At 45.9% G+C, this 18,549-nt stretch overlaps 1 protein-coding gene across 6 annotated transcripts in view; it reads right to left on the bottom strand.

The window, feature by feature from the left end:
- Positions 1-13,406: 13,406 nt before the first annotated feature.
- Positions 13,407-18,549, bottom strand: part of LOC129671002 (granulocyte-macrophage colony-stimulating factor receptor subunit alpha-like) — a 6,292-nt gene continuing 1,149 nt past the window's right edge. Inside the window, exons 2-14 of one of the 6 annotated variants that reach the window (XM_055599637.1) lie at positions 18,311-18,457; positions 17,884-17,921; positions 17,437-17,567; positions 17,101-17,264; positions 16,840-16,957; positions 16,331-16,463; positions 15,658-15,830; positions 15,256-15,389; positions 14,995-15,024; positions 14,740-14,875; positions 14,542-14,638; positions 14,378-14,459; positions 13,407-14,044 (exon numbers count right to left, since the gene is read on the bottom strand). In XM_055599637.1, coding sequence (XP_055455612.1) covers positions 13,889-14,044; positions 14,378-14,459; positions 14,542-14,638; positions 14,740-14,875; positions 14,995-15,024; positions 15,256-15,389; positions 15,658-15,830; positions 16,331-16,463; positions 16,840-16,957; positions 17,101-17,264; positions 17,437-17,524 — 1,311 coding nt within the window. In that variant the 5' untranslated portion in view covers positions 17,525-17,567; positions 17,884-17,921; positions 18,311-18,457 and the 3' untranslated portion in view covers positions 13,407-13,888. Of the gene's footprint in view, positions 14,234-14,377; positions 14,460-14,541; positions 14,639-14,739; positions 14,876-14,994; positions 15,025-15,255; positions 15,390-15,657; positions 15,834-16,330; positions 16,464-16,839; positions 16,958-17,100; positions 17,265-17,436; positions 17,568-17,883; positions 17,922-18,310; positions 18,458-18,549 lie in introns of all 6 variants that reach the window. The other 5 variants (XM_055599633.1, XM_055599634.1, XM_055599638.1 and 2 more) reach the window with 5 other exon arrangements.

Below are 18,549 nucleotides of genomic sequence, written 5' to 3'. Positions count from 1 at the left end.
TTTCAAAAAAAATTAAGAACTTTAGACACAATTACTGTATCTACATCACTCCCACTAGTCTCCCTCAAACTGTGCCTATCACCTCCTCCATCAAATTCATGGTCTTTCACCTTTCCTCTCCTTCTCTTTTTTTTAAGATCTGTCTATCTATCTATCTATCTATCTATCTATCTATCTATCTATCTATCTATCTATCTATCTATCTATCTATCTATTTATCTATCTATCTATCTATCTATCTATCTATTATGTATAGTGTTCTGTCTGCATGTGTGCTTTCACATCAAAAGAGGGCACCAGATCTCATTATAAATGGTATGAGCCACCATGTAGCTGCTGGGGATTAAACTTAGGGCCTTTAGAAGAGAGCCAGTGCTTTTAACCTCTGAGCCATTTCCAACCCCATCTTTCCTCTCTTAGTGGTGAATTGTGAGTTGGCTAACACTGTGACCATCCAGCATAAAAAAATAAGGACATAAAATGGACATAAAACTCTTGTGGTCATTCTGAGTGAGGCATCCCAGAAGGAGAAAAACACACATGGTATATACTCATTTATACAGACCTATAAGATAGGATAAACATACTGAAATTTATACACCTAAAGAAGATAAACAAGAAAGAGGACCTGGGATAAGATGATCAATCCTCAATTAGAAAGACAAATGGGATGGACATTGGAAATAGAAGAAAACAAGTAACAGGACAGGAGTCTACCACAGAGGGCCTCTGAAAGACTCTACCTAGCAGTGTATCAAAGCAGATACTTATACTGAGACTTATAACCAAACTTTGGGCAGAGTGCAGGGAATCATATGAAAGAAAGGGGAGTTAATATGATCTGGAGAGGACAGGATATCCACAAAAACCAAATATATCTGTGCCCAGGGGCTTTTATGAGACTGTTTCCAACCAAGTACTATGTATGGATATATCCTAGAACCCCTGCTTGGATGTAGCCCATGGTAGCTCAGTATCCAAGTGAGTACCCTAGCAAGGGGAACAGGGACTATTTCTGACATGAACTCAATTGCTGGCTCCTCCCTGAGGGAGGAGCAGCCCTGCTAGTCCACAGAGGAGGACTTTGCAGCCAGTCCTGAAGATATCTGGTAAACCAGGGTCAGATGAAATGGAGGAGGTCCTCCCCTATCAGTGGACTTGGAAAAGGGCAGGGAGGAGATGAGGAAGGGAGGATGGGCTTGGGAGGAAATGAGGGAGCAAGGATACAGCTGGGATACAAAGTTAATAAACTGTAAATAAAAAAAAAACTGTTGCTGAATTTGAAGACAGTGTTCTTGTTTAAGGGGATGCTGATATCTCTGTGTGATTAAAGGCTGAAACCAAGCTCTCCACACTCATTCACTCTTGTGACATGCCAAGAAATCTGAAAATAATGAATGTCATTGTGGTTAGGGAGACAGCTTTGTAAGGATCTTAGCTACTTTTCCTTTCATTTTGACAAAATAGCCAGACAAAAGTAAATTAAAAATAGAAAAGTTTATTTTTGGTCATATTTCAGGGACACAATTCATCATGGCATAAAGCCAAAAACAATCAAGGTAGCACAAACTCGAAGTAACTACTTGCATTGCAGACAGACCAAAAAGAGTAGTGAATGCTAGTACTCAGCTCATTTTTTCATTTATACAGTTCAGGATCCCATTGGAAGGAATGGAACATCATACATTTAGGTTGGATCTTACACATTCAGTTAACTTAATAAACAAAATACCTCCCAAGCATGCCCAGAGGCTAACATTCTTTCAAACTGATAACCACTGTGAACTGAACTGAGCTTAAAGTGCTTGCTACTCAAGCAGGGTGACTTAAGTGTAGCTCCCCTGTAGCCAGGTTAAAGCCAGGTAGGGCTGGGTGTGTCTGTAACTCTAACACTGGAGTACTGAGGCAGGTAACTGCAAAGGCATTATTTCTCAGTCAGCCTAGCATAGAGCTGTAGATCCACATTAGGTGACAGAGCCTGTTTCAAAACAAACAAGTAATTAAGTGAGTAAATACATATATAAATAAATAAATTACCAAACTAGTTGAGAAAGACACTGCAAAATCAGTCTCTGGAAAACATGCAGAAAAGGCTACCCACATACAAACGTGTACAATAACAATACACCAACTATGCACACAAATAAAATCATAACAATTACATATCTATATATTTTCCACTAAACCCCTCTCAGTAAAAGAAAGAAAAAAATGTAAAAGAGGAACAGAATGGCTCTAAATTACAGAGAAAGATTAAATATTTAAGGTATATTTATGGTTCTAGTGTCCTGGAGGTGGGATTTGCATTCATAGTGGCTTGGCTTAGTCCACTGGATAAAAGCTAGGTGGCCATAGGCATGAAATGCTAGAGAAGAGGGGGTGGGAAATGTTAACAAAGCAAAAAAGTATGTAAAAGGTGGCAGGCCATCTTAATTGTGTGGCTGGCTTAGGTTTTCCTAGAACTCAGAGGAGGCCCAATGAAAGGATTTCTGGCCTAACTCTCAAGCCATCCTCTTTGGGCCCATATTCAGGAGGGTTTCTCCTCCCAAGTGTACTGGGAGCCTGAGGCCCAGGGGCTGAAGAGCATGCATTTGCTGATACACACATACTCTGGTAAGCCCATACTGACACATTCACAGAGCATGTCATGCACATACATACCTACATGCACACATTCCCTCACACACAGTTTGCATACACAAACACACACACTCTCTTGCTGCCCCGCCAAGCTGTCCTCCCTGGCTGTTTACAGAACACACACCCTCAACTGCTTCCCTCACAGAGAAAGTGCCAGGAAAAACTAGAGAGCTGAGACCAAGGAAGAATCCTTCCTGCAAAGCCCAGAAGGCATGGGCTCAGCCCTGATCCCTCATGGCCAGGGTAGGTAAGGATCATGACCAGCTTTAAGGGCTTTTGACTGACAGTTGAGTTCAGCTTTCATTTCCCAGTTTCTGCTTGCCTGGGTTGAATAGAACAGGGAAGTACAGCTCAATCTCTCACTACAGATCTTGACTGAAGAGCAGACCACCCTGAATTCAGCTTTAGAGAGACTCAACATTTTCTTCTGTCCCATGTTCTTGAGTATCTATGTGACAAAGAGAGGAGTGAGTTCTCTCCTGTTTCTTGAGGTTCTTCAGGCTGTGAGTTTGCTGGTATCAGATAAATGGGGTTTGGCGACACTTTCAGTGTAAATCATCATCAAAAGGGAAACTAAGAGTTACTAGGGCAAGTAATTTTCCTGAGGCAGAAACTCACAAAAAAGTCATAAGAAGAAAATGCTGGGTTTTATGGTGACTATATCTCTGTTCAGCAGCTATGCTCAGGTGAATCTACAACGGTTATATATGTTGCACATCCTTAGTTCTCTACTTCTCATACTCTTGCCAAATGTATTTTTAATTATATTTATTTATATATATTTATTTTAATTCACTTTACATCCTGCTTACAGATTCCCCTCCCAATCTTACCCTCCCTGACCCTTCCCCCTTGACTATTCCTCAGAAAAGGGGAGCTCTCTTTCCAATCCACAATAGCTCATCAAGCTGCATCAGAACTGACCCTATCTTCTTGTAGCCTGACAAGGCAGTCCCACCAGAGGCAAGTGATCAAAAAGCTAGCAGGTGGGTCCATGTCCAATGCTTTCCTTATTAGAGGACCCACATGAGACTTAAGCAGCCCATCTGTTCCATCTCTGTAGGGGCCTTAGGTCCAGTTTCTGCATGGCCCTCGGTGTTAGCTTTTAGGCAGCCTGCTTTGGGGGTGCTTAGCAACCTATGATGTCATCATGTGTCACCTGCCAAGTAGCCACACTTAACAGGCATGGTTAAGTTGTTCCTTAAAAGTATTAACCTGACCCTTTGTCTCTCTCTTGCCCTCTTACTCTCTTGCTCTCCTGCTCTCTCCCCTTTCTCTGTCAAGATGTTCCCTACCTACCCCCTTCATGCCTTACTCTCTCCTCTTCTCTCTTTCTTTCTCTTCATCTCCATCTAAAAAAATCTTTCATATAAAATCTGTGCACAACATTTCATTGATCCTAACATTGGTGCATTGGACAGGAAGGGCTCTCCTGGTAGCACCTAGTCTGGTCATACCAGGAACCCTTAATTGGACCATGATGCCTACAACAGATTTTTCTTTTGTTCTACCTATCAAAACCACCACTCAACCATATATGCCTTAAAACCTACACTTTCTCTCTGCTCTGCCCTTGACACACACACCGGTCCCTCTGATTAAGGCTACTCAGAGTTGGTGTCCTGCCATGTGCTCTGAGCACCTGAGACAAGGCAGACACTCAAGCTGAGCCAGAATCAGCTTGTGGAAACTAATACACTCACACCAGATGCTGAAGCTGTTGCTTCCTACACAGACACAGCTTGCTACTTAACTATTGCTGTTAGGTAAGCAATTGCAGGGGACCCTGCACACACACAGATGGCTTTAGATTGGGCCTCTGCCTCAGGCCCAATGGGCAAGGTTTTAAATCTCCCATGGAACACCTGCCACAAGAGTTTGGCTTGCAGAGGAGGATTTTCAGTTGCACGGACCTCCGATCAGCTATGCCACATGCACACAGAGTTTCAGTCTGGGCTGGGAAAGCCATCCCATCAGCATGCACCTGGTCTCGCTATGCCACTGTGGCCACACACTGCACATGGCTAGTTGCCATGTTGATTTGAGGATAAGGAGGGTGGAGCCACAGCTTCACTCCATCTCCACTAAAGGTGAGCACATGGTTTCACCACCATCCTAAGTTAATTCAATTAAGGGCAGTCACACCACTGGCAACCATCTTGGTTATTAAAAACAAACAAAAACCAAAACAAAACAAAACTCTGTGGTTTCCCCCACTACCATCTTCTTTTACTACTTTGTTTCTGTCCCACTGTTTTTGGCTCTGCAAAACTGCAGTCTGTTGTAGACCCTAAAAGGCCACTGTGCCCCTTCCTACCCCCATTCTAAAGCTGCCTATCTGCCCCTATTCTTTCCCTTGGATGAGATTTCCTCTAGGAGGGCCTTCCTGCTGATAAAACCCTGGTACCAGGCACCGAGGTTCTCTGGTTTAGCCAGGCTAAGCTCATGACCTGCCATACTATTTGGTTGATGAACCACTAGCTGCATGGCCCATTTTCATTTCCCCGTTCTCATTCACAGGAACAGCTTCCTCATATTCTCTCCTCTTAGGGAAACCTCTGGCTGCTACACCTATATTTCCCCTACTCAAATGTCTAACATATAGTGATATCCAGTAACACTAAGAGTGAGCCATGAAGTAAAAAACAATTCCCTATTTCTCTTTTCTCAAAGTCTTGTCTGTTTCTGTCTGCCTGTTATCTCAATAAATACACTCTCTGGTTTCTTTTTATACTCTCCAAAAAATAAAAATAAAATTAAATTGTAAATCTTAAGGTGACTGTGTGGTATGAACAATTTCAATCATAATTAATTCTGTTTATTCATCTCCTTTTAGACTAGGACAACAACAAGTCTCATTTTAAATTGGTATGTATTTTTATAAAAATTCAAAGTTACATTTTACAATATATATGATTCAACCCTTGTTCAAAATAATTTTTATATAATGCTAAAATTTCAAAATTAGAAAGGTATATTCAAATTGAGCAAATTTAAATGTACATCTAACTGCCTATGTCTTTATCAATTCCTAAATTAATAAATGCTGTTTCTCCTGCCATGAGCTGCCTATGATCCATATTCACCACTAGGCTTTCTGGCTAATAGGTTTGCTATAATAAATTTAAATGTAATTTTAAAATTGTTTTATACTGTTCTACTTTGTTGTTGGTTTTAAAACTTATAACTCAGGGGTTACAACATACAAGTTTTTACCAATAATCTAAATTTAGATCTATTAATTTTAGAGGCATTCACTAAACAAATGCAGCACACCTGGTTGGGGCTGAGGCAGTGCCCCACCAGGATCCACAATGTGATTACAATACTCCAGAAAGCATTTTAGCTTGAGATCAGTTCAGGACCTGCCTCCTGACTGGTCTCCACAAGGCTGCCCTTAAGCCAGTTAATTATAAGAAGCTCCAGGAGGTCATTCAGGACAAGAATGAACACCTGTCTCAATTCCTAGAGCATCTTACAAAGGCCCTCTTACAACATACTAGTCGAGACCCTGAAAGTACAGAGGGTAGGCAACTTCTGATGACCTATTTTTTTCTCCCAGAGTTACCCTGACATTAGGGCTAAGTTTAAATGGTTGGAGAGAAGACCTCTGACTCCACAGGAAGAAGTCTTAGTCCTGGCCTTTAAGGTGTATCACTGGAGAGATGAAAAAGCCCACAAGCAAAAATACCAAATGCTGGCCAAAGCCATCCAACTGGCCTCAGTGACTACCTAGGCTCCCTTGCCTCCTAAGGCACGTAGACCACAGTGTCCCCGTTTCAAATGTGGTCAAGAAGGTCACTGGGCCAGGTTTTCTCCTAAACTCCACAAGCTATGGAAGCCATGTCCAAAATGCCACCCAGAGGCACATTGGGGTACTGACTGCCATTGTTTCTTCCATGATATGGGGGGGGGGGGGGCATCGATCCTAGATTGGCCTCTGGCCAATATCCTAGGCCTGGCTACAGACGACTGAAGGTGCCCAGGTTCCCTTGATCTGACCACTGCCATCACTAACAGGGATCCACAGGTAATTATCATGTTATTGATGCGACCCATCTCCATCCTTGTGGACACCAGAGCCACTTACTCAGTCCTGACAGAGTAATTGAGGACCAACCTCTCCTTCTAGTTTCCCTATTACCAGGGTAGGGGGACAGCCTTGCCAGCCTTGCCAGACTCCACCACTTAATTGTATTTTCAGGGATGTTCCCTTGACTCATTCCTTTTTAGTGATGCCAACCTGTCCAGTACCTTTCCTGGGAAGGGACTTTTTAGCCAAAGTGGCAACCTCTATCTTCCTTACTCCACCCATTCGCTTAATCCCAAGCTCACCAGCGTCCTCTCTCCTCCTTCTCCTAGCTCTACTAACTATCACTTCCTTTACCAGCTTCTCAAGTGGACCCCCAAGTCTGGAATGTCCAAAACCACTCTGTCAACTAGGCTCAATTCCTCTGTGGTCATTCAGCCACAAAATCCCACCCTGTATTTCACCCAAGCTCAATAACCACTTCCTCTCGGGAGTCTCAGAGGCCTGAAGACTATTATTGCTGAACTTCTAAGAAAAAAACTCCTTTGCCCCACTTCCTCTCCTTTTAACACCCTATACTTGCAGTTACAAAGCGCAATGGAACCTATTGCCTGGTTCAAGACCTCCAGATTCTTGATTCTGCAATTGTCCCGCTCCATGCTGTTGTAGCTAATCCTTATACTCTTCTCTCCACTATCGCCCCAGGTACCCCCCATTTCTCAGTTCTGGATCTCAAGGACAAATTTTTCTCTATCTACCCTGGATGTTCAATCACAAAATATATTTTCTTTCACCTGGACTGACCCTGACACCCTTGTTTCTACTCATCTTACCTGGACTGTCCTACCCCAGGGATTCCTGGACAGCCCACACTTGTTTGGCCAAGCCCTAGCCTCTGATCTACTCTCCTTATCTTTCCCTAAATCTAAACTTATATATATATATATATATATATATATATATATATATATATATATATGACTTTCTTCTCTGCAGCCCATCCTTACAAGTTGGCCAAACTAACACCTCTGCTCTTCTAATTTTCCTATCCAGCAGGGGATACCGGGTCTCACCCTGCAAGGTCCAACTGTCCAACTCTGAGGTCACTTACCTGGAACAAATAATAACCCCAACCCACAAGCCCATCACCCTAGATAGAAAAGACCTAATGAAGTCTCTGGCAGTTCCCTCTACTAAAGAAGAAATACTATCATTTCTGGCAATGGCTGGTTCCTTACAGTCCTGAGTCTCTTCATTTTCCCTACTTGCCCACCCCTTATGTGAGGCAGCCTTAGGCTCCTTGCATGAACCCCTTCATAAGCCCCTTACTAAGCCCTTTTGGAGGCTCCTAAAGGGTCTTCTTGAAGCTGCAGCCCTACATCTTCCAGAGTTAACCTGATCTTCTCCCTCTATGTAACACAAAAAGAGGGATATGCACTTAGAGCCCTGGATCACCAACTGGGACCCTCCTTTGCATCTGTAGCATACCTATCAAAAAATTATACCTGACAATCCAAGGATGGCCACCCAGCATTTGTGCCTTAGCGGCTTTGGACTTATTCAAGAGTCCAAAAAATCTAACTTCTGGGTCATGTATTACTGTCTTCTCTTCTCACAATTTGTCTCACTTTTAACATATAATGCTTACAAACTTCATGTCCTTCCAGGGTCCTTTCCCTCCAGGTGACGCTAATAGAAGACCCTACTTTTACTTTCCAACCATGCCCACCTCTTAATATTCCAAACCTTCTTCCTCGACCTAACTCTGACTACTCCCCATCTCATTCTTGCACTGAAACTTTAGAGGAACTATTGCCCCATCACTCACACATACAGGAAGGCACATTACCTCAGGCCATCTATACCTGGTATGCTGATGACAGCTCCTTTGTGCATGAGGAAGCTCAAACAGCAGGCTATGCCATAGGGTCAGATACTGAGGTGGTTGAGGCGCAAGCCCTCCCTGCCCACACCACTAATCAACAGGCCAAACTAAATGGAAGGCCGCACCTTCCAATTGTCCCAGGGATAATCCCTTAACATCTACATAGACACTAAATATGCCTTTTATATTCTTTTCTCCCATGTTGCCATCTGGAGAGAGCATGGGTTGCTTATAGCAAAGGGCGGATCTCTAACTAATGCAGATCAAATTATGGCCATGATAGAAGCATTCCACCTTCCCACAGCCATCAGAATAGTCCACTTCCAGTCCCCCTGGACAGACGATTCCATCATTAACAAAAGAAATAACTGGGTTGACAAGGCAGCTAATGCTGTGGCCTAGACTCATTCCATCCACCACAGGACATCCTTACACTACAACCCAAATCTCCCCTGTCATCACCTGACACTTGTTAGATTCTGTCCTATATACACCAGCTCATTCATCCTAATATTTGAGCCTTGTCTAACTTTGTCAAGATTCACCTGCAGTCCACCCTGACAACCTTTGTTTACTAAAGACTATTACTGCCCCTTGTAAAATCTGCCAGACTTCAGAGCCTAAAGCAGGATATCATAGCAACACTTTCCTTACCCACCAGACTAGAAGCTCTCTCCTTTTGACTGACTGGCAACTTAATTTTACCCTCTTGCCAGCAGTTAAACTTATACAGTACCTCCTGGTCTTGGTGGACACATTCTTGGGATGGGATGAGGCATTCTCCAATACTAACAAATGAGCTCAGACATTTTCTGATCTCCTGCTTCATGAGATTATCCCGCGTTTTGGAATCCCTACCTGCCTCCAGTCAGACAATGGTCCTGAGTTTACTTCTCAGGTTTTCCAGACCTTATCTAAAGCCCTTAACATTCCTTGGTATTGTCATATCCTATACATCCCCAGTCCTCAAGAAAGGTAGAATAAAGTAACAGATCCTTAAAAAAAAATGCTTGTTAAACTATCACAAGAGCTTCACCACGATTGGCTAAAACTCTTCCCCCTGGCCCTTTACAGGCTCCAAGCTCTCCCTAGAAAACCTCAATCTATCTTGCCCTTTGAGCTCATGTATGGAAGACCAGTCCTAACTCCTGGTCTTTCAGCTAAATCCTCATGTCTCCCTAACCACCTACTTACTTCCCTATTGTGTCATCTCCCTTCTCTTCTACAGAACTTTATTGACCACTGTTTACCATGGCCACATACTAACCCCTGTCTATCTCCTATCAACATCAGGGACCATGTCCTTCTTTCCCCTCCAGACCAAAGTCCCCCATGTCTTTCTCCTAAATGGCAGGGCCCTTTCAAGGTGATTCTTGTCACCCCCACAGCTGCTAATCTTGAGGGATTCCCTCACTGGATTCATCTATCTAACCTCAAGCCTTTTATCCCCCTCAATATAATACCCTTTCCTACATATCAACTCCAACAGGACACTGCTCCCTCAATCTCCAGAAGATGCCAAGATCAATTACTTTGTCTCTGGTTCCAGAGAAATGAGGCCTCACTACAGTAGCTGTATTCAACCCTACTGTATTATATATGTATTTTTCCTCCTCTCCCTCTTGTCTATTTCTGTCCAAGATAATCCTTAAAAATGGAGATTCGAGTTTCAAGAAACAATCATTGATAATAAAGTCTTTCCATATAGGTTCAGGAAGTTGCTCTATGGGAGGCTGTTGGAGCCAACTCAAATAGCCATCACCCCCATATCTATCCCTCCACTCTTATTTGATAAATTTTTGTTTGCTTCCTTTTTTATCAAACAAAAGATTATTGCAAAATATCGCCATACAGCTATTAAGGTTGCCCATATTGGTCTTGACAAATCCATGCACCAGCACAGGAGAAGCTCCTTCACCTGTATAAAAAGACTCTACTTATACAGCCAAGACCCTTGGGATCACAGATGGAAAACAGGCATCCTTGGAAAACTCTACCGCTGCTATACACCCAATTTACCAATAAGTACCATCCATATCCAAAGAAAATACATCCCAATTACACAATCCCTGGGGATGGGAGAAGTAGAGAAGGTAATTAAACACTCCCCTAATGTCATTGTGTCTTGACATCCCCCCTCCTAAATAATACAAACCTGCCATTTCGTCTCCTACTTCAGACTCTGACCACGCCTTACAAGCTCCTTAATGTGACCCAACCAGGCCATTTTAAAGCTTGCTGGCTGTGTTTCCCACCTGGGACCAACTCAGAACTACCACTGACAGCTTCTCAGAGTTAACTTAACTCTGTCAAGTTAACCTTACTTCACCATTCACTAACTGCCTTGACTCTGATGTTGCCACAACACCTTACCTTTTAAATATCACCCTCTTTGTTGTGGCAAGCTGTCAAGGCATCTGGGACACACTCTGTAAGAATGCTAAGTTCCTCAGACTGTCATAAAAATATAATCCTTGATAGGTCATCTCAACTCCAATGCCCTACTACTAATAATACCTCAATTTTTTTTTGTGGTACTCTGATCTACCATCATCTGCCTGCTGGTTAGTCAGGAGTTTACACACTTGTACCCCTCTTTCCTGAGCTGGGGTTAATAAACGAAAAGGAGCCTCTACCAATCCAGGTCTTGGACTCAATAGCTGTCCAGCAGGATAAAAGGGCAATTTAATTCTTGTCATTCTTGGCTATTTCAAGAATCGTGGCAGCTGTCAGAACCAGGACTGCAGGGCTAGCCACTTCAGTAACTTTGTATTATCAGCTTTCTTCCCAGTTCATCCAGGACCTCCAACAAGTGGCTCAGACCATATTAACTCTCCAAGGACAGATCAACTCGCTGACAGCAGTAGTACTTCAAAACCAACTTGGACTGGATCTCTTTACAGCTAAAGAAGGTGGCCTTTGCATCTTCCTCCAGGAGGAATGTTGTTTTTATGTCAACCAGTATGGTATAGTAAAAGACAAAATCCAACAACTCCAGAAATATCTACAAAAGCAAAGGGAATAGCTCGAGGCCTCTAGCTCTTGGGCCTATAAGAACCACATAATGCAAGTAGATTCTGCCTCTCCTTGTACCTCTTCTACTTATCTTTCTGCTTTTGCTTTTTGCTCCCTGCTTAATTAACTTCCTCTCTACATTCTTCCAGCAACAAATACAAAAATTCTCTAACCAAACCATTAATCAGTTACTTTAACAATATTTTCAACCTCTGCCTATAGAACTGGATGACAATGACCTTCCAGCCAACCCTGATGGTGGGGAGCAGCTATATCCCTAGAATGACCCTAATTCTAATACCCTAATACCCCTAATCAACAGGAAGTACCTTGAAGAGCAAAAGTCATCCCTATGCCCTCCCCACCATCATCCCCTTACTAGTTCCACATTTAATAAAACAGAAACAGAGAAATGTTGGGATCCATAAGCAGACACCTCTATGTCCAATCCCAAGGGATCCCAAGGGACAAACTGGATCTCAGGCATCTGTGAAGCTACCTAAGGACCATCCAAGTACCACCTGTAACTACCTGCTCATGCTATGGGTCACCTTATAAAAGAAATCATACAATCCCCTCTTTCTCTCCTACACTGCTTGGCGTCAGTCTCTGTGACACCCTCCCCCTTCCTCTAAGTGGAACCAGTCATGTGGTGTGATTTATGAACCAGCTGTATAACTTCACTGCACAGTCCTAACACAGTGGGACAAGGAGAAGCAGAGGGCTGTAAAGTAAATAAATAATGAATGAAAAAAATCCCATGGAGCAGACTCTAGGACCCTACTCGTTAGGCCATACAAATCCTAATAAGCAAAGGTGATGAGAGATGGGTCTCCTTGTAATTACACTAAATTTTCTTTTTTCTCACTTTCTCCCCATCTCTCCTCAAGGCAAAATCGTTATATGTTGTGAGGCAGCCTCCTATGTTTCTCCTCCTTCAGCCTTTCTAATACTGACATTATAGCCATGTGTTACCACACCTGACTTGAAAATGAATTTGTCTATACTATGATTTTCATTTCCTCATCTGTTTTGCTCATTTCTTAAAAATACAGGGTCTTGCTATGTCAGCCAGACTGTCCTTCAACTCTTGCCTGGATTCAAACAAACCCTACTGATTAAGTCTGCCAGATAATTGGAACCTCAATCAATTTGCCACCATGCCCACTTCTATGCACCACATTAATGTTTTGTGAGTGCCTGATGTGTCTTCCTTAGTTATCCCTTGGAGGACACTTCCCAAACAAATGAGTTTGGGTCTGTAGAAATCTGTCAGTTTGGCCCATCACAGAAGGAGTGAGCTGTAGCCACATTCTTTTCTGAGGGTTTCAGGGAGTTCTCCTCCGTCATGGTCAGGAAACCCTGGTGCTCTGATTATACAGAACAGAACACTCCAGAACATGCAGGCAAAGGATGTCCTCTACCTGCAACTATGTTAGATGAATGTGCCTAGCAGTTTAAGCTCTGGCCATGCTTTCTTTCAAAGAGCTGTATTAATTCAGGAGAAACTTGTAGTCATAAAATTGCTACTATAAAAGATTTACTAGTTAACTTACTTAGGAAATGTTATACAAAGAATTTAGCAGAAGGTGCACTGCCTCCACATGACTGGAAGATAACTAGTGTACTAACCAGCTTGTTAAAAACAGTAAGAAAAGTAGAGCTGGGGGTGGTGACATATGCCTTGTAATCCCAGTGCTCACAGAGGCAGAGGCTGGGGATGCTGTGAGCTAGATGCCAGCCTGGTCTACAAACCCCTGGACAGCCACGGCTACAAAGAGAAACCTTGTCTGGCGAGCAATTTGTACTACAATGGAAGTTTAAGTTTTGCTGAGGAAGTTTTCTGCTAATGTTTATTTACAAAGACTGCCCTACAATTAGGCTCTATCCCCATAATAAAAGAAAAAAGACTCTGATTTAGAATCAGCCCCGAAGTCCATTACCAAGTCAAAGAACATATCTAAAACAGTCAACTAAATGGGGCGTGGGTCCCTGATCGGATGTCAGTCCCTTGGTGGGGGTGCTTAAGGGCAACATTTCATTTTTGTTCCAAGACTTTGCTCCATGCAGGACGAGTGATGTCATCGCCACGGGGCTGAATTCTGACTCAGAAAGGGAACATCCTCTTTCCTCTAGCTTCTCGCACTCATGTGCATGTGATGTATTCACTCAACAATCTCCTCCACCCTCTTCAAGGCCCAGGTCACATGAGCCTGTGACATCACTGGAAGTGCAGGAGCTGAAGTGTGTCCCATGTTGCTTTACTCTCTGATGGATGGGAACCCTAGGTGCAGGTCATGGACCCATCGCTGTCATTATCATGTGTCAAGTTCCACCCACGAGCCCACGAACTGGATCTTTTCCCATGTCTGTTTGTATGAGTGACAGGTGATCTGGGTCTGTGGCCCCACCATGATCAGCTTAACTCTGCTTGTCAGGCATTGCCCACACAGTGGTGATATCATGAGAACGGCCTGTTGGGAAAAATTATGTTTATTCCTCACATCGTTAAAAATGAACTGGAAGTCAAGGGAGGGCAAAGTGGGAACTTCCAGTTGCTATGTGCGTAGGGGGTAGTGGAACTTCATGTGACTGGGACGTCAATGTGGTAATGTCATAAGTTCAGCTTCCTATAGGACCTGCAAGATGTCCTTCCTGAGGATCTGTGGGGCCAGAAGTATTTCAGAAGGTCATCAGGGGTCAGGAGAGATTACATGAGATCATCAGGGGTCACCCAGGTTAATTGGCTCAGAGGGGGTTAACAGGGCTGGCACATGACAGACTTGGCCTGCCCCAAGACATCTGACCTCAGAGTTGACTTGATCGTTGTCTGTCACTTTGTCCCTGATCTCCGGGATCCGGGGTAACAGCTCACAGGTCCTAACAAACCTGCGGGGAGGGGTTGAGTCACATGGGGTCAGAGTCGGCGGGGGGGGGAGGTCATGGAGGGTCATGGGAACTCAGGTGTCACCTTTTGCTGAGGAGCCCGAGCCCCAGAGTACACAGCAGGGTCCCGGCTGCCAGCAGCAAGTACAGGTTCATTGTGGGAATTCTGCTCTCTTGGCAGCCTGGGGAGACAGGAAATAGTCATGAGTCAGAGGTCAGAATCTCAGAAGTGCATGGGATGTGCGGGGTTTAGTTTGCTAGAGAAAAAATTGGGGGAAGTCACCAAAAGTGAGTGGGGGGCTCCAGTCACTCCAGCGCTCGCTGCGCACATCGCCAGCCCGGAGGCGCAGCACGTGACCTGGCCTGGGCTCGGGGCTCAGGAAGATGAAGTGGTTTTGCTCCTCACTGGAAATTCGGACCTGCAGTTAGGGGTGAGTGTGGGGTATCGGAGAGGTATGTGTGGCCACGTGAGCATCTGTTGGTCCAATGCTCATGAGGTTAGGGGTCAGGTTTCACCCAAGTGTTCCCCAGGCCTTACCATAGGGTTCCAGCTTCCAGGTTCAACATCCTAGAGGGGGCGGGGCTTAGTATGAGGGCGGTGCCTAGAAAGCACCACTGACACACAAGAGCCTTGAGTGGCCTGGAAACCCCCCAACTCATCCACACAGAAATTGTGGGTCAAAGAAACCTAACTCACACACAACAGGCCATGAATGGCCTAGAAACTCACAAGGGAAAGGCAGGGTAGAAGGGGGCTCAGCCTTGCCCATCCTTTTCCTGTGATGCACCACTCACTCACCTGTCTCTGCACGTCCACCTCGTAATGAAAGTCCCGGAAGGAGAGGCGGGCCCAGGTCCTTGGCCGTGACCATGTGACTTCACAGTGGGATGCGTTGCAAGTCACTGTGACATCACTCGGGGGGCTGAGTTGTTCTGGGTGAGAGAGGGTGGGGCACAGGGGTTCCACCCACAGGGAAAAGGGACAAGAAGTGATTCTATGACGCCTTCTGTGTCCCGCCCATAGAGAAGCAACCAAAAAGTGACCTCATGATAGGTTTTGTGTCCTGCCCACAGGGGGAAAGCAGCTGGGACATGATGTCATCACATCGCCCCATCACTCCTGTGTGCCTGCCCCTCACCACCACCCTGTCACTCTTGTGTCCCTGACCCAGAGGTCACCGTTACCTCACTGTGACCTCACCGATGAGTTTGCTGTTCAAGATAACATCGTGGAACCGCACTTCGGCCTCCTGGCTGACCCCTGTCACAATGATGTAGATGCGATGCGGCAGCAGTGACAGATCGTCCACACGGCAGCCATGGTGTGTGTCAGTGCCCAGGTAGGTGGGGCACTCTCTTGCCGCTACACCCCCCCTGCTGGGGACATCCAAGGAGAGTGACACCCCATAACAGTCAGTGTGGGACTGTGGGAACAGTCCATAATTGTCAGTATGGAATCAGGGACACCTCAGAATAGTCAGCAGGGGATTGGGGAACATAACATCCCCCATGGGTGCAGGGAAGAACAGGTACATCCCATAACACCAGGGGATGGGGAACATCTCATAATACTCAGTGAAATACTGGGATAAAACTCTTTAATAGTGTCAGTGGGGGATTGGGGAACATTCCATAATAGTCAACACGAAAAATGGAACATCCCATAGTAGTCAGTGTGGGAACTGAGAGAACATCCCAAAATAGTGTGGGGATAGGAACATCCCATATTACTCAGTACTGCACTGGGAGCATCCCATAATACTGGGCTAATGAGCTGGAATACCCATTAACACTCAGCAGAGCGGACACAGGGACATCCCATAATACCCCTCTGCTCATTCTGGCCACACCCACGTGGTAACATCACCACTCACCTGGAAGCATCACGAAAGTACAGGAAGTAACGCACGTCATCAGGCGCCGAGGGTCCCACCCCCCAGTTGCAAGTCATGATGCTCGCATTGCGGATGATGCATGTCACATTCTCTGCGGCTGAGCCCTCCAGGCCTGCATGGAGAAGATGGTCCTTGAGCTTGTAAATAATCTTGGGGTAGGGGTGGGCGTGTCTTGGGAGGTAGCCTATCAATCAGCTTTGCTGGGTATGTCTAAAGCAACCTCCTTCCACACTGTCATCAATGAACCAGAAAAGTCCACCTTGTGCCTGGAAGTTGTGACCCTTCCACCTGTGAGGTCAACCAGAAAGTCTGTCCTCAAGCCCTGATATCTCCTTGGAAGACCAGCATGCAACCTGGAAGTCCTTCCCTCAAGAACCTCAACCCGTAAGTTCTTATATTCAACCCAAGAGGCCATCAGCAATTGTGTTATGGAAGTGGGTAGTGACACTGTGATGTCATTACCCTCCCCCCTCCATTGGCGCCCTCACCAGCATTGACATAGTTCAGTTTTCGGTATGCTGGCTGGTGATTGACAGTCCCATTGACCTCTAGCGTGAGCCCGCGGTGCAGGACCATCGGCTGGAACTGGCAGACACATTTCCTTGCCTGGAAGGAGCAGGAACAGAAGTGACTTCCCCCCACACCTGCGCCATGCCTTGGTTTCTCCCTTTAGTTCTGGGCTGAGTGATGACGTCATCCCGCCAGCCCTGTCCTACGAAGCCCCGCCCTGCCCGGTTACTTCTTCTCACTCGGATCCGCCTGTGCCTTGGTTTCCCCTCCGACAGGAGGGGCTCCGTGGCAACACATGATGTCACTGTGATGTTCTCCTGGCATGCCCAGTACAGGCTCCAAGTCCTGGGATCAAAGGTCACATCCAAGGCCAGAGCAAAGTTGGGGTCAGAGAGGGTCACGGCTGTGACATTGAGAAGGGGAAGGAGGAGTTCAGGGTGGCTTTGCCTGTTGCCACCCTGCTGTCATCTCTCATCGGTGACTCCTCCCTCCCCTTCAAGATGTGATAACCTCACGGTGCATGGGCTGTGATGACGTCATCACGTGCATTGGGACCAGGCCTGTCAATTACTCACCAGGAAGCTCCATGGCATGGGAGTGGTCGGGAAAAGTGAGTGTGAAGCACAGCAGCAGGATGAGGCAGGGCAGAGGTGGGCCCATCATCAAAGTGGGGGGGGGCAGGGATTCCTCCTGTCAGATAGAGGCACTGGGAGCGGGTTGGGGGAGAAGAGGTCGCTGGATGGCAATCAATCACACAGGGAAGTGGCATGATCGGTGACGCCACCCAGTCACAGCACCACTTCCTTAGGAATGTGAAGTCACTTATAGCCTCCTGATTCGCTTCCCCAAGAAGATTGCCTGACTTGGAGCTTTTGACCTCTGACCCTTCAATTCGCCAAAAAAGGTGGGCCTGTTGGTACCCAGCCATCAGGTGTCACCCCCCTGATTCTGTGATGTCACCACAAAGGCCCAGCCCATGCCCTGACATTAGCCTCGCCCACATTCCTTTCATCCATCCATACCTGAGCAGAAAATGGCTGGAGCCACCTGGATTCACTTCCTGTAGTGGGGTCCAGTGTTGGGGACAAGAGTGGGTGGGGGAACAACCTGTCAGTTCCTAGTTCCCTGTGACACCACCGAGAGCGCCCTGCCATTGCCCTAATGTCACCCCTGCTCCCTATCCCTCCTGACTCTGACCTGAGAACCCCAAGCCCAAATCTAGGGGGAAGCTCTGCTTCTTGTTAGGGAGAAGTGCTGTCCAGTGCGACCACCCAAGGCGGTTATTATTTCCCCCGTGTGATATCACCAGAAGTGTTCCTTCCTCTCTGCCAAGGATACCGGGACTCACTGAGGAGCTACAGCAGGAGAATGCCCATAGAATGGAATTTGGAGTGGGTTTTGGGGGGCGAGGGTCCTGCCTCCACTTCTGGTGATGACAAACCCCCTTACCTCGGTTGCTGTTGTGGGGTCACCCGGGAAGCTTGGGGCTGGGTTTGTCTTTCAGTCTGGGTGTCAGTTGCTCCTGCTTCCTCATCTCGCAGTTGGGAAATCCGGAAGAGGAAGGAGCCAGGCGTGATTGACAGCTGTCAGCCGGCGCTGGAAGTGATGTCACGCCCTGTTGGATGTGTGCATCTCCCCCCTACACACACACACACACACACACACACACACACACACACACACACACA

Source organism: Psammomys obesus, unplaced genomic scaffold, assembly GCF_907164565.1.
Source record: "Psammomys obesus unplaced genomic scaffold, mPsaObe1.curated_primary_1811, whole genome shotgun sequence".
NCBI lineage: Eukaryota > Metazoa > Chordata > Mammalia > Rodentia > Muridae > Psammomys > Psammomys obesus.
The sequence above is the reverse complement of the archived record's forward strand: the minus strand, read 5'-3'. Positions and strand labels throughout refer to the sequence as shown.